General features: G+C 39.9%; 1 protein-coding gene across 1 annotated transcript in view; it reads left to right on the forward strand.

The window, feature by feature from the left end:
* LOC139450217 (vacuolar protein-sorting-associated protein 36-like) overlaps positions 1-16,703 on the forward strand; it is a 34,540-nt gene that overhangs the window by 8,393 nt on the left and 9,444 nt on the right. The window contains exons 2-9 of the mRNA XM_071231890.1: positions 6,590-6,658; positions 7,903-7,973; positions 8,844-8,958; positions 10,268-10,348; positions 11,455-11,571; positions 12,840-12,917; positions 15,211-15,345; positions 16,041-16,106. Of these exons, the coding sequence (XP_071087991.1) occupies positions 6,590-6,658; positions 7,903-7,973; positions 8,844-8,958; positions 10,268-10,348; positions 11,455-11,571; positions 12,840-12,917; positions 15,211-15,345; positions 16,041-16,106 (732 nt within the window). The remainder of the gene's footprint in view (positions 1-6,589; positions 6,659-7,902; positions 7,974-8,843; positions 8,959-10,267; positions 10,349-11,454; positions 11,572-12,839; positions 12,918-15,210; positions 15,346-16,040; positions 16,107-16,703) is intronic.

Consider the following 16,703-nt stretch of genomic DNA (forward strand, 5'->3'; position numbering starts at 1 on the left):
GAGACAGTATGATCCATGTTCTGCTACGGAAGTTAGGATTGAGAGTGTTTTACGAAAAAGTCTCCGAATATTTTATCTTTGATAATATGTTCGAGATATTTGTAAACCTTGATGTTGATTTGTCAGTTGTCAACAATTGTGGACATTCTCTTCTTGATGAGGCTGTAGTCAGTTTGTGCGATACAAAGTTAATGAGAAGACTTGTTGATAAAGGATGTCACATACGTTTGGCCAATCCATATCATTATGCCTGTTTAGATGATTCTGTGGAAAGGTTAGAGGTGATTCAAAAACTTGGATTTGATGTCAACACTTTCACCCCAGAGACACCATTTTCACCCCTTTTCATAGCATGTTGGGGGCAGAATATGAAAATTGTTAAATGGTTGTTGGAAAACGGTGCCAAGCCTACTGTGTTTGTCGACTCGAAGATCTTATGTGCTTGGATAGCCAGAGTGAACAAGTGTGTTGATGCTTTCTTCGCAGACCAAGATGGCTTCATCACAAATGTGTCCAAAATGACGCCTTTACATTTCATGTTGATGGGATCCCTGAGTGTGTTCATGTCGGCTCAACCTGTAGTTGAGATGCTTTGTGCTCACGGTGCTGATGTTAACTCACAGACTTTGACTGGAGAAACGCCCCTGTTATACTTCACCCGAGATCTCCTTGGAGAAGATAACTTTCCTATTATTCCATCTTCCTTTGCAGCTTTGGGTCCTGAGGAATCGTTGTTTGTGTCATTAATCCAGGCAGGGGCGAATCCAGAAGTGGGGTCAGGTCGGGGGGTTTATCCACTCACATACTGCATCCCTGAGATGCTGAGCAGGATTGCCCTCATGTTCCTAGAGGTTTCAGTCAACCTTTCTCACTATGTAGGGACGGACGCAATTCAGGTGAAAACCTTTTGTTTATCAGACCTATCTTTCCTTCCCCTGAACAAAGACTCGTTACAGTCTATTGTTCAGAATCCACGGAAACTCAAAGTGCTGTGTCGAAAAGTCATTCTTCAAGCAAGCAGTGGACGTCTTATAAACAACAAGAACAGCTTGCTGGACCTGCCCCAGGAGGTTCGAAATTATGTGATGTTGAAATATTTGAAGGACCCAGATTGGTATGAGAATCCATACACATTAATGTGAAGCAACTTTAAGTTTGTATTAAGGTACCAACAGCTGGACAGACAAATGTTTGGAAATGGGTTTGGACAGGAAAGAAATATGTATCTTTTTGTCTTATTTGATAATACAGTTTTTATTCTATTTGATTAAATGATTTGATCAGACCTTAAATTGTTATTGTGTTGAAGGTCCAAGTTTATGTTTGTGTACCTGTGAAGATGTGTTTGGCGTGAAAATAGGGGAAACCATTGTACACCCATGAATAGAAAATAATTTTGTGTGTGAAAAGCTTGCAGTTCTCATTCTTCTGGTTTCCATTGAGAAAGAAATGGCAGGTTCTCTTCCCAGACAATAAAATATAAGTATATTTCCCTTGTGATATGGTATTTGACATAAGGTCCTAAGTTTGTCATTAAATCTCTAATTAAATACCAAGGATAAAGTGGTTCCAAACTGATTAACAATTTGTAGAAGATTTTCTTCTTATTTAATTTTTGACATATTTGACACATGATAAGCATGGGGCGGATTGCTGAAGACCTATTCCAACCCGGTTCTTGAATGGTCTCAGGAATGACTAGGTATTGAATGATTGTAATGTATAATTATGAAACATTCACCTTCATAAATTTCATGTTTTTCAACCATTTTCATGTTGTAACCATGGCAACCTCAAGATTTGAATAATCAACAATGATTAGGATATTTTTACTTATTACATAACCTTTTTTTTTTCTTGAGATATTTTTACCTTTGTTTTGATCAAATTTGGTACACATAGATCATGTAGATTAAATGAGTGAGTTGGTGAGTTGGGTTTAATGCCGCTTTTAACAGTTTGTGGGAGGAAAGCCTGAGGTGATGCAGATATTTACCACTTTGGTGAAACCCACGAGCACAGGTATGGTGCTTACAAATCTAGAAACATAAACATAGAATCCAACCCATGTTCATGTTTCTGGCGTGCCCAAGGGCCGCAACAGCGAATCATGGCGCTTAAGACGACTGGGCCACCAGTGTCCCCCTCAGACATAGAGAAATATGCAGGCAGAAGAGCACATGAATAGATTCAGGTATAGAGAAATATGCAGGCAGGAGAGTACATGAATAGATTCAGGCATGGGGAAATATGCAGGTAGGTGAGCACATGCATAGTTTCAGGCATAGACAAATATGCAGGCAGGTGAGCTCATGAATATATTCAGGCACAGAGAAATATGCAGGTAGGTGAGCACATGAATAGAGAGAAAATGCGGCAATGATTTCATTTCTAAACTACACATCACTATATTGAGGTAATTGACAAATTAAAGCCATGTGACCGGTTAAGAATGATCAGGGATCTGTCAAGGATAATAAAAACTGGTAATTTTTGTTTGTTAGCTTAGTTTTGGGATATTTAAATTTATTTTTTCCCCCTTAAATTCAGAGCTATTTTAACATTGTATTTTGTGATTGTGTTCAATGCAATAATATGAAACTAAGCATTAACATGATTAAGACCTCTTCCTATTTATTGGTTCTGTTATCAGTGAAATACAGCTGTGTCTACAGAACCATAAATTAGTTCTTATGAATTGGAAAGTTTGTAATTTTCCTTACGAGGATGTTCCCCAACTTTAAACTATCCCTACTTTTACACTTGGGCAAAATATTCTGTTGTGGAGAATATTTGAAAAATATACCAGAACTCTTTGTAGTCTGTATTTATACTGTGTGAGTCGCCCTTGCGTAATGCATGAGGATCGTGTTCTCTGCCGCTGTTGCACGTGCACCAAGCTCTGTCATGTGCTGACATTTACAATGCATGGTACACGGCTCTTCATATTTTCGTTGGGTCCTAAACTAGTATTTATCAATCCTTTGCACATTGTCAATACACGCTGACGGTATGGCAAAGGTAGATTTTATGTATTTGATGCTTTTGTGCATATGTATGGAATCCAAAAGGAGTATGGAGATGAAAATGCAGTCAAACAATTTTGTAAGGCTAAGGAATACAATATTATCAATTCTATATCTCCTCGACCAACCATGCCACATCTTCTAACCAAAATATTAGTAGTAAAGAATTTTACAAGATTTTATCAGCACAGGAGTTTGTTAAATTCCATGACATTGAAAAATGGGAAAGTATGCTAAATAAGACATTTAGTGAAACAAATTGGCAAGAACATATATTGATGGCAAAAAGATGCACTCAAAGTGAGGATATTAGATGGTTTCAATTTAAGATTATTCACTACGTTCTTACAACTAACAAATATTTATGTAATATTGGATATGTTGATTCTCCTATGTGTACTTTCTGTACAAATCAACCTGAAACTATAATCCATATGTTGTATGATTGTGAACATGTAAGAAAGATTTGGGAGAAACTGTATACCTGGTTAAAATCCATTGTGGAAGGAATCATTGATTTATACAGAGAAAATGTTTTGTTTGGATTTCAAGGCAGACACAACAACCCATTGAATATTGTACTTTTAATAACAAAACAAGTAATATACAGACAATGTAGGAAAGGATTAAGGCCACATTTTGAACACATACAGCAAGAGATAAAAAGTTATTACAATGCTACTAAGGTAATGTCATTCACAAATTGTAACTATGCAAACTTTTTGAGTTTTTGGTCTTCCTTCCACACTTTGTTAAAAACTGAATAGTGATACCCTGATACAGTACGTGGATTTTACAGGCAAGAATTTATTGTATGGAAAGATGTACATTTTTTGAAAACCATGTACCACAATTGTATTGACATGACATGTATATATAAATGCTGTACCTGCTGAGATTAATAAAGAGGGGAAAAAAAAAAATACATGCTGACGGGAATAATAGGAAATATAGAGCCCCGAACAAGGATATATATATATTACCAGGTTTGTTTTTTCTCGTTTATCTGATTGCTATAAATATGAACATTGTTGAAGGTAACCTGTTCTAACAAAAAATATATCCATATTATTTTGAGCTTTTAACATGTTTAAGCATTATGCAAAATTATGAAAATATTTCATAGTTCATTTCACACCATGCCTTCATTTGCCGCCATAGCTGAGGTTGACAATAACATGTTCTCAAATCGAACGATGTGGGTTCAAACCCTGCTGGCGACACGTTTTCGGAAAAAAATTGAAATTATTCGCTTGTCAATCAATGTAAAAACTAGTTCCATCCATTCCAAGTGGACATTAATTCACATGTTGGTTCAAGATAACGTGTAGTTGACAAACAACTCTCCATTCCGAAAAAATAATGGAGCGTTAAAACAATAGATTGACGTCACAGATGTGTTTGAAACACTGGTAAAGTTATTTTTGTTGTTTTCTGAACAAAATATGTAAGAGCGTTTGCTGGAAATATGCACTGCCAAATTTGTTTTGTAAAATCAGTACTTGAAATGACCGACTGGATGGATGTGCGACATGTTTTTCTTTCTCAGTGATGTGGTCATTGACTAAATGCAGGTCCGACATAGATTTAGGATTGCTGGCTGATGAAACCCCTAGAGAAAAATTACTGTGGGAAATTTGGTTGGGATCCCGGTGGGAAATTTGGTTTGGAAATTTGGTTTGGATCTCGGTGGGAGATTTGGTCAGGATCCTGGTGGGAAATTTGGGTGGGATCCCACCAAGGATGCATGGTCTTGGTCAGAATCACATCCCACAGGTAGTACTAGTCCAAACCTTTGCTGGAAATATGCACTGCCAAATTTGTTTTGTAAAATCAGTGCTTGAAATAACCGACTGGATGGATGTGCGACATGTATTTTCTTCCTCAGTGATGTGGTCATTGACTAAATGCAGGTCCGACATAGATTTAGGATTGCTGGCTGATGAAACAGTATGCAGGATTTCTTATGTCAATGGTTGTTTATGTATATTTTGTATGTAAACCTGATATACGTTTTCTGAAAACATGGAGTAAGTGGATTTATGTTGAATAAAAATGTTATTTATGAACATGAAGTATTCTTATGTTTTCTACTATGTTTTGTTTTGTTTTGTTTTGTTTTGTTGGTTTGATTGTTTAATGCCGCACTCAGCAATATTCCAGCTATATGATGGCAGTCTGTAAATAATCAAGTCTGGACCAGACAATCCAGTGGTTGACATCATGAGCACCGATCAACGCAATTGGGATATGATATCTCAATTCTCAATTCTTTATTCGCGTTTAGCTTTACAGCTAATCGGTGGTATACATTCAAGTGAAATAGTGCGTTCAGGCATGTTAGTTGTTTAGGTACAATATTCAAAAGGAGAAAGTACTTAAATTGAATTTACAAAAATTCTTGTCTTATATTTCATTAGATGCTCTGAAAAGATATCATGGTTACAAAGCTCTTTAACAATTTTGACACTTAAAAGCTGGACAAGTTGAAAAACTGATGGGTTATTCAGTTGTATGGCTAAATGTATATTTTTCTCAACTTTTGCATATAGAGGACATAATAATATGTAAATATTTTACATTTTAAAACTACCCATGTTCTGTCTATATCAGCAACAAAACATTTTAAGAGTTAACTCAGTAACGTTAAATATACAACTCAAAATAAGTTAAGGAACACCCGTTTCTTTCATATTATTATAGTTCATCGGTCATGGTGTGAAAAGACTATGAAAGAATCTGGTGTTCTTTAACTTCTTTCGTGTAATATACAGTTACAGAGACAACATTTCTGAAAGCATCCCTTTTCGGAATCCTGGTTAGAATATGTCATCAGCAATCTGTGCTGGTGCAGTGGATTGGGTGGTCAGGCCTGGTTGATTGTGTGACTTTGTGCCCCGACGGCATGGAACTTTGTTTATTTTGTGCTGGTTTGTCTTGTCGGCCATGATATAGTTGGAGTGAGTGAGTGGGGTTTAGGGCCACTGTGAACAGTATTCCAGGTATATCACTGCATAGACCGCCTCCCTGCACATTGTCTAGAGGTAGAGCCTCTGCCCGGAGAGCGGAAGGTCCGGGGTTCGATCACCGGCCGTGTTAAAAGATGGTACTTGTTGTTACCTCACCTTTATCACTGCATATGGGCTTGATATGTGAGGAAAACCAGAAGTGATCTGGGTCTTAGACACAGAGTTAGAAATTGGCACTAGTCCTATAGTCCTTGCCAAACTGCTCAATAGTTAAGGTATCCTAAGGACTAGAAGAAATTTGCCATTTTTAAGGGTTTTGCGATATGTTATCATTGTAAAGACAAGTAGGCAAAAACAGTTACATGTAGTTTCTATTGCTGAGACGCTCACCAGTTTGATGAAACTGACGAGGATGGATATGGTGCTGACAAATCCAGAAACACAGTAGGGTGAACTGGGATCAAACCTACAATCATAGTTTTTTGGTATGCCCAAGGGATGCAACTCTGCTGGACAAGTAGGTAGACCCAGAGTTTTCCCACCCCACTTTCACCCATGGACATCTGAGGTACAGCATATCATTTCATGTTTCAGACATCTTTTGAATATGGTGTGCTCTCGCTGACAACCCATAGACTTCTGTGGAGAGACCACAGGAACAGGGTGAGTAGTCAGTATTTATAATAGACAATGAAATGCCCAGGCAGGCAAATTGTGGAAAAACATTTTTAGATGTAGGTAGGTAATGAGGTAGGCACTATGTTTTAGTCAAGGACCCGCAAGCTTGTTGTGTTATAAGCACCCTAAATGCAGCGAGGTAAATTGCAGTAGCCCTATATCAGTTTGCTGATATAAACATATACTGCTGGCTATCAAAGTTCAGGTTATTTCACATCACTGTATTATAAGTCAATTCGCTAAACTTGCCAAAGGTAGTGCCATTTGGTCATAAGTTTTGCCATATTGTCAGTTTAAATGACAATTAAGTGGGGCCAAAGTCACGTACCAAAACATATGGCGATAGGTCATTTCAACATGCTGGCCCATTGCTATGGAACACTCTACCACAAGAAATCCGAGAAACAGAAAAACTGACAAACTTTAAGAAGTCCCTCAAAACCTGTCTCTTCAAGAATGCCTTTGATTGGACCATCATGGTCTAAGTGCATTTGAGCAGTTGTTAATTGGAAAATGCGTAATACAAATTCTTCATGTAATTTAATTTAATGAAATAGTTTTCGGGGAAAATGATACGGATAAGAATTCTAGAATAACAATGAAGAATGCTTGATTCTGTTTGGTCTAAATGATGTATCTAGTTCCATCTGACACCTCAAAATCAACATGTCTTTTCACTCAAAAGTTTCATGTATGAAAACATCTATCTCTCGACAGCCTAAAATACCATATTCGACACAATAAGCGCCCAGGGCGCTCTGAAAATGAGAAATAGGGGGCTCTTATTAGAATGTTATTTTGGTGAAAAAAAAACAGATTTTAAAGATAAATTTTGTGGTTTATGCTGACAGCCTGAAATGTTTATGTACGACAGATATATTTTTCCAGAATTAAATGCCCATAATTACGGGTGCATATTACACATGATTGCATATTATACGCAAATAAATAAGTCTTGTGTACATTGATCAATCGGAAGGGGTGCTAATTGGGATTGTTCAGTAGTCAATATCTTAGCAAATGTCGCCGTGGGCGCTTATTAGAGCGGGGCGCTTATTAAATCGAATACGGTAGCTTAGTTATCGAATCTAAACACAGTAGGTTTATCACTTATATTGATTCAGTCTAGTGTGATGAAGTAATCAAATAGGCATGCAAGGCTTAATGTACCGTCAAAGGTGTCAGATGTAGGCCTAAGGTAGATATATGACTCATTGTTTCTGTTGTAGAACTGTGTGGTTGCATTGCCCCTGGCTCTAGTGGTGTATCTGGAGGAGCAGGCATCAGGCTTTGCTAAAAGGTATGTTCACAGTTATCGTTGATAACCAGTTTTGGTTCTTAATGCTATCACAAGGATTGTATCGTCTTCCCTTAACTGACTGTAAAAGTCCAGTTTCCACCCTTGTCGAACTAGGCTGGAATTGCTGGGTTCGATTGTAGCGCCACCAGTGGCTATTACAAGCTATCCCTTCTGTGTCCCTCCCATTCACCAACCAGATTCCACTACACATATCACATGCCTGCATTTGCTTCGAACAAAATGGCGGCGCTCAGTAAAGACGATCTGATCGATAATCATGATCCATATTGTAATAAAATGGATCTTACTACTCTAAGTGCATCAAATCTCGTGAGCACTTTGATTAAAAACATAAAATTCTTTTTTGAAAATACCTGTTTATGCTAAGGTGACGGTACACATGCTTTGCTAATCCAGCAGTCGACTGAAATCTGCAATACATGTTGATTTCGTTACGCGATTTTGATTGAACTATGCACAGTCAGGATAGTCAAGCTCAAGTATAACTCCGATTCCAGCCTTGTTCGGCAAGGGTGGAAACTGGACTCTGAGAGTCAGTTAACTCCCTTGACTTGGGAAGATGGGTTTGTATCATAAATAATGTGTATTTCCACAATGACACATTATCATTTATTGTGGTATGGATGAATTTATGTAACAATTGCTGTTATCAATCTGTTAATATCTTGCTTTATGACACTTGACTGATCCTGAACTGGACTTGATTATATTCGGCTAATCTGTTGACAGTTTGTGGTAACATATTGGAACTGAGTGCTGAGAAAGTTGTTTTCCCTGCTCATGAATGCATCCAATAATATTTCCCCTGATGTCCATGTGTGTATCCATGAGTGTCCCTAACTGTTTCAGTGCGAAGATCATTGTCCATCTGAGCCAGACCCCGCCCAACAAGCCATCAGGGCCCACATCCCACAGTCCCCACAGCTTCATCAGGTTGTCCTTCAGGGAGGCCGGCCAGAAGGAGGTCAGTGTCCACCTGCAGTCTGTCTGTCAGGCTTTGTTTGCTGTTTAATGCTGCACTCAGCAATATTCCAGCTATGTGACGGCGGTGTTTGTTGTTTAATGCTGCACTCAGCAATATTCCAGCTATATGACGGCGGTGTTTGTTGTTTAACGCTGCACTCAGCAATATTCCAGCTATATGACGGCGGTGTTTGTTGTTTAACGCTGCACTCAGCAATATTCCAGCTATATGATGGCGGTGTTTGTTGTTTAGTGCTGCACTCAGCAATATTCCAGCTATATGATGGCGGTGTTTGTTGTTTAGTGCTGCACTCAGCAATATTCCAGCTGTATGATGGTGGTGTTTGTTGTTTAACGCTGCACTCAGCAATATTCCAGCTATATGACGGCGATCTGTAAATAATCTAGTCTTGAACACACAATCCAGTTATTGATAGCATGATCCACACAATTGGGATACGTCAGCAAGCCTGACCACCCGATCCCGTTAGCTGCCTCTTACGACAAGGATGGTCGCCTCAAACGGCAAACATGTGTCGCTGAAGACATATTCTAACCCGAATTTCCACGGGTTTATATATGATTCTAATCTTACTGTAAAAAGTAAAACTCTAAAAAGTAATTATATTGTTCAAAATAATGAATGTTTGTAGAGCTATTTTTTTCGTAAATTCAGAGGTATTTTATGAAGTTTGACATTTGCATTCAATGCAATAATGTGAAATTAGGCATTAAATGATCTTCCTCTATGTTTTCCTGTTGTCAGTGACATGGGTTATAACTATAATTTTTGCTGACATTTGATGCAGATTTGGGACCAAATATCGGTCTCAAATCAGGCCTAGATAAACCACTGTCTGTACACTTCACAAATATTACTGCATCACATTATGGATGTAGAATACATAACTTTCACAGGTTCGTCAATGGAGAACCGAGTATCTCTGCCTTGCACCATGTTGCACGAGACACATTGTTGTTCATCCTAATGCTATATCAGTGGTGGCATCTACCTGGAACCTGATTTTCAGTATGGGCGGCAGGCACGAGAAACGAAAAATAAAAAATGTGTGGCCTAATCAGCAAACGATAACACCAAGACTGTAAACTTGGAATTTCAGAAAATTATATGTATTGGTTGCACTTCATTTGAATAATATCATATGTGATCTTCACAAACTTAGCTTTAACTGCTTGACATGATGCCCTGGTAAGTCGGGGGAAGGTCATGGAAAGTTGGCAGGCTAATAGTGTGTGAAACCTGTATGGACTGGAGATACTTAATATATATTTGTTGATTATTTTTCTAGTTCTTCCGACGTTTCCAAGTTGAGTTAGAACAGAAGAGATGGGAACAGAAGGTTCAACCAGCAGCCGCAGCCCTTCCATCGGTGAGATTATAGTTGTACTGGTATAAGTAAGCTACAAGACGTTGTACACTAAATATAGCTTTGTTTGTTTGTTGTTTAACGCTGTCCAGCTTTATAAAGAACACCTGTAAATAATCAAGTCTGAACCAGAAAATCCAGTGACTGTAAATCCTGTGCATCGACCTACGCAATTAGGATATGATGACATGCATCAACCTGGTTCAGCATGTCTGTCCTCTCGGTGTGTAGATTGATGCTCATGATGTCAATCAGTGGATTGTCTGATCCCTACTCAATTATTTACAGACTATCATCTTATAGCTGGAATACTTGTGTGTGTAACGTTAAACAACAAACAAACACTTGATTCTGGTTTCCATTGGATGGATTTCGAAACAAAGACATTGGTTATGGCCCTTTGTTTGATTGTCGTAGCTTGCCTTTGTCATATTTCTGTTGATGTTCCTGTCTACCATGTTTCAACGGGGCGGTAGGGTAGCCTAGTGATTCAAGGGTTCGCTCGTCACGCTGATGACCCGGGTTCGATTCCCGACATGGGTACAATGTATGAAGCCCATTTCTGGTGTCCCTCGCTGTGATATTGCTGGAATATTGCTAAAAGCGGCGTAAAATCAAACTCACTCACTCACTCACCATGTTACCACTGTATGACAGCATTGTTATGAGTTTCTACACTCCTTCTGAGGAATCCTGTCGGTATGGGGGGCACAGGTGACCCCGTCCTCTAACGTGCCGCTGTGCAGAGTTGCGTCCCTTGGGCATGCCAGAAACCTATGATTGTTGGTTCGAATCCCGGTTCGCCCTGATTATGTTTCTAGGTTTGTCAGCACCATACCCGTGCCTGTGGGTTTCACTGAGGTGGTAAACGCCTGAGACCCGCATCTCTTCGGGCTTTCCTCCCACATTAAGCTGACACGTCGTGATATAACTCAAAAACTCAAATACTGTTAAAAGCGTTGAACCCAACTCACTCACTCACTCACTCACTCACTCACTCACTCATGGAATGTTGTTAACAAAATCAATCACACACGTACATGCACACACAAGCAAATACAAGCAAACACAAACACAGAGGTTCTACAATGACTGTAATGTTGTTTCAGCTGCCTCGTCATCGTCCTGGCATCGTTGGAATAGAGAGATCCATACAGAAGAAACACCATGAAACAAACAAGAACATTTCAGTGGCATTTGAGGATCTTAGTAAACTCATTGAGAAGGTTTGTATTCACCATGTTCTCATGTTATTTGTCACAGACTAGACTCAAATTACCGTGAAGACATCGTCATAGCTCAGTGATTCATCATGTAAGGTGTTGGATGGTAATGTGAGGGATTTGGTTGTGATGGGTGGGACATTCTTGTTGCCTGGGTCAGTTCCACATTCTTGCATCGCTGGATCGCAGTGGTGTTTCATAACTTATTCATAATGTAATGTCAATGTGTGTCACTACGAGTAAGTCAATGTAAGTCACCAATACTGTTATGATTAAAGGGCAGTGTCTTACACCTTACCCATCTTCCTAAGTCAAGGGAACTAGGCTGGAATTATGGAGTTATATTTTTGCTGGACTAATGAGTCCATACAGTGCAATCAATATCGCGTAACGAAATCAACAACCGGTTTGTAAACATCTTCCCGGGGCAAGTGAGTTATCTGACTATAAAAGTCCAGTTTCCACCCTTGCCGAACTAGGCTGGTATTTTGGAGTTACATTTTGGCTGGACTAATGAGTCTATGCATAGTCCAATCAAAATCGCGCACCGAAATCAAAGTCTGATTCATGTTTGTCATCAAGGTGCTCACCTGATTTGATGCACTTCACGAAAAGTTTTTATTTACAACATAAATCTTTATAATCGGTCAGATCCTCTTGGCTGATACCATTTTATTTTAAGCAAATACGAGTTATGTAGGAGTTGGAATCTGATTGGTTAATAGGAGGGACATAGAAGGGACATGACTGGTCTCGCTAAGATTGAGCCAAGAAATTCCAGCCTAGTTCAGCAAGGGTAGAAACTGGACTTTTACAGTTGGTTAACTCCCTTCCCTCGGGAAGATACACCCTACCAATTTTACTGTAAAAAAATATAAATATTCTTTGCAGTTTTATATTTACAGTAAACTTGGGTTATCACAAATTCAAAGGGGCCACTAATTTTAGTTTGTAATAATTGTAGTTTGTTATGAGCATATATACAGCTTATATACAACAAATGGCCCGGAACTAAAAATAAGTTTGTTATATCGGTCAGTTCGTTATAAACGCGTTCGTTATAAACATAGTTTACTGTATTTCATTTCGACAACCAACCATGTGTTTTGAAAAAATAATCCATGAACCTTGTAGTTTCAAAACAGTCTAAAATATCAATGCTGTCATGTTTGAAGGCAGTATGTAAATAGTGTTTATAAACATGCTTTTACATTGATGTGCTATAACCCTTTACATGGCTGCTCTGTAACCCTTTAGCTATATTTTTCCAGGCCAAAGAGATGGTGAACTTGTCAAGAACAATAGCCACAAAGATCAAGGACAAACAAGGGGACATAACTGAAGATGAAGTAAGTTCTATTATTTTGAGGACTTCTTTAATTGGAGGAAACACATATTTAAGCTTTTGCATTTTCTGAAAGGAGTAACCATGATTTGATTTCAGTGTGGACCTATCTTTGAATCAGCTTAATGCACTTACAAAGTTACATCCCTTTGTCCTGCCAGGATTTGCCATGAGTTCTAGTCACAGATTTTACCCGGTTATGACCCTTGATCATTGGCCTGCATTATTGGGACCCTCTCCCACCTAAGTGTGACATCTCATGTGATACCTGAAATATGCTGCTGTACAGCTGAAGAATAGCTGATGTGAAGTACAATATAAATTTCTCACCTACCTGAAATAAACTGACGGGCAAAAGAAACTATACCAAAGTATTTTTTATTTTAAAAATATCACATCAGACATGACTGGAGTTTTCATTGTCAAACAAAATCCCATGAACGCAGCTTCATCATTACTGAGTTTAAAAAATCCTGCTTCTTCCCGAATATGGACTTTATCGAGCTTTTTTCATTCAAAATGGGATGCACGTGCACAACGACAAAATGGCTCGGAACGGTATAAAATCCGCCAATCTGTATGTTTTACACCACAATCGTACCGACCACAACAGCTGACATGCCGAGACTGACCTCACAAGAGCGAGAGAGAGCAATTGGGATGTTGCAGTTGGGAGCACGCCATGCCCATGTTGCTCGCATCTTCAACTGCACCAGAACAACGATAACGAGGCTGCAGACTCGACTCACACAAACAGGTCGTACAGATGACAGGCCAAGAAGTGGAAGACCCAGGTTCACAACCGCCAATGAAGATCGGTACCTCCGCATCTTACATCTATGCAATCGTTTCGTCACTGTGACGTCATCGGTAGCCACAGCCTTACATCATGTGGTCAGCAGAAGGACAGTTGCCAGGCGTCTTCAACAACACGGTATTCGGGCCTACCGGCCCTTACGCCGGATGACCTTGAGCCGTCGTGACCGATGTAACCGCCTCCATTGGGCAAGAATGGTACAGCGGTGGCAAAACAGGAACTGGCAACAAATTCTGTTCTCTGATGAGAGCAGGTTCCAGTTGTATCGAGCTGATGGCTGTGTGCGTGTGTATCGTCGGAGAGGAGAGAGAACAGCCCAATGTTGTGTTCAGGAGACCGTGCCATTCGGTGGTGGAAGCGTCATGGTCTGGGGTGGGATTTGCAGGGACCGTACAACAGACCTGGTTGTCTTTGACCGTAATTTAAATGCTCAAGTCTACATCGACCATGTATTGCGTCCTGTGGTGCTTCCCTTCCTCCAGAGGAATCCCAGAGTAATCTTCCAACAGGACAACGCTCGCCCCCACACCACCTGGATCACCAGAGACTTCCTAACTTCAAATAATGTAAATCTTTTGCAATGGCTAGTAAGATCGCCTGACTTAACACCCATTGAGCACTTGTGGGACTATCTGGACAGATAAATAAGGGAAAGAAATCCCCCTCCGCCAAGTCGTCAAACGTTGATTCAGGCACTGTTGGAAGAATGGCGAGCCATCCCCAATAACGTCATCAGGGATCCTGTAAACTCTCTGCGGCGACGTGTCCAGGCCTGTATTGAGAGCAATGGAGGCCATACAAGATACTGACAGTAATGCATTTGTCAAAAAAATGCGTTTTCTGTTTTCATTCAGATGATTTGTTTATTTTGCAAATTGACATTTACCCCCATGTCATTCCTTACCTGATATTGAAGTTCCTGTAAATGCCACCTTTGTGGAATTTGAATCAGAACATTGTCAGATAAATTTTCTTTCCAACTCGCAACACTATATTTTTGTGATATATTTGATAATGTTGTCAACACAAAATCAATGTTGGTATAGTTTCTTTTGCCCGTCAGTTTACTATTTAAAAGTAATGTTGAGCCTAGCTCAGGGTTTTATGCGACACACAAATGAGGGAATGGACGCATTAAAAAAAATACTGTGTCTCGAGGAACTCACAATAACATTCATTGTCCCTACAACGCATCAAGAGCAGTGATGGGTGTCATCATTTCATCTATCAATCACGACCGCTGTCCACATGATCATTGATTCAAGGCTCTAAAGTAATTATTTAGAATTACAGTACAGAACACCATTTCATTACTTTACATGACCCTCATATTGTCTGCAAGGAGAATTAACATTAATTATTGGGGGCCCCATGTTGTAAATCAAGATAAAATCCTGCCAGCTCCTATACTCACTCACTTCACATTTAGAAACAGGTCAGGAAGGGAATATTGAATTTTCAACGTTATTGCATATTTCAGACGGTGAAGTTCAAGTCATACCTGCTAAGCATGGGCATCCCCAACCCAGTGACGAGGGAAACACATGGGACGGGGGACAAGTACTACGTGGAGCTGGCTAAACAACTAGTGTCGGTGTTGGAGAAACCCGTGGAGGTAACCTAGCATCCTACTGACTTGCTCTGGTTTACACTTTAATAGTTGTCATTCTGTGTGATGTGGGGATGGAGTTAATTGTGTTACTGGAACAGATTTTAGTGGAAAGAACCGAAACACAATGAAACCTGATATGATCATTTGAACACAAGGTAGAAATGTCATTCATCCCTTGTAGCTGTGGTTCACTGTATAAACTGTCTATGTACAGTTGTCTCCCTTGTCACCTGTCTCTGTCTGACGTTGGATTGTTGAACTTGGACCTGATACTGATTGACTTCTTCGTTTAGATGTTTTAGCCTGTTATCCATTTATCATCTGTACAGACAGACTGTATTGCTGAAAACAGTATTGAATCTAGTATCAAGCAATAAGCAGGTCCTCATGAATAAAGAGTTCCATCCATCTCCTGCAAGAAATTTCATTTGGAACATGAATAATGTCTCTTTTGCCTCTAGATCATGAATGAAAAGTTGAAAATGATGTAAGCAAGTGCATTGCAGTTAATGAAAGTACCAGTGACTTGTGATTCATTTAATCTCTTTTGAAAATGCATTATATTTGTAAATCATGAATGTGCATCGTGACACTTTTATTATCATTTAGAATAGAACTGAGAATCTGATGAGATTTTATGCAAAGAGTCCTGGTGATGGATGATCATCATTGTTCTATTTTTGAATGGCTGTTTGCAGGAGGCTGGCGGAATGATGACCCTGACTGATGTGTACTGTCGCGTGAACAGAGCCCGAGGAATGGAGGTGGGTTCAGGATTCAGGGCAAAACAAGTCCCCAGTACCTCATGCTTGTCTTTTTGTGGGTTAGGCAGAAATGGTCCACAGTACCCCATGCTTATCTCCCTGTAGGGTTGAGGGCAGAATAGGTCCCCAGTACCCCATGCTTGTCTCCCTGTAGGGTTGAGGACAGAATAGGTCCCCAATACCCCATGCTTGTCTCCCTGTAGGGTAGAGGACAGAATAGGTCCCCAGTACCCCATGCTTGTCTCCCTGTAGGGTCGAGGGCATAATAGGTCCCCAGTACCCCATGCTTGTCTCCCTGTAGGGTAGAGGGCATAACAGGTCCCCAGTACCCCATGCTTGTCTCCCTGTAGGGTAGAGGACAGAATAGGTCCCCAGTACCCCATGCTTGTCTCCCTGTAGGGTAGAGGACAGAATAGGTCCCCAGTACCCCATGCTTGTCTCCCTGTAGGGTAGAGGACAGAATAGGTCCCCAGTACCCCATGCTTGTCTCCCTGTAGGGTTGAGGGCATAACAGGTCCCCAGTACCCCATGCTTGTCTCCCTGTAGGGTAGAGGGCAGAATATGTCCCCAGTACCCCATGCTTGTCTCCCTGTAGGG

This window comes from Haliotis cracherodii, unplaced genomic scaffold (assembly GCF_022045235.1).
Source record: "Haliotis cracherodii isolate W230 unplaced genomic scaffold, xgHalCrac1.p SCAF_8, whole genome shotgun sequence".
Classification (NCBI taxonomy): Eukaryota; Metazoa; Mollusca; class Gastropoda; order Lepetellida; family Haliotidae; genus Haliotis; species Haliotis cracherodii.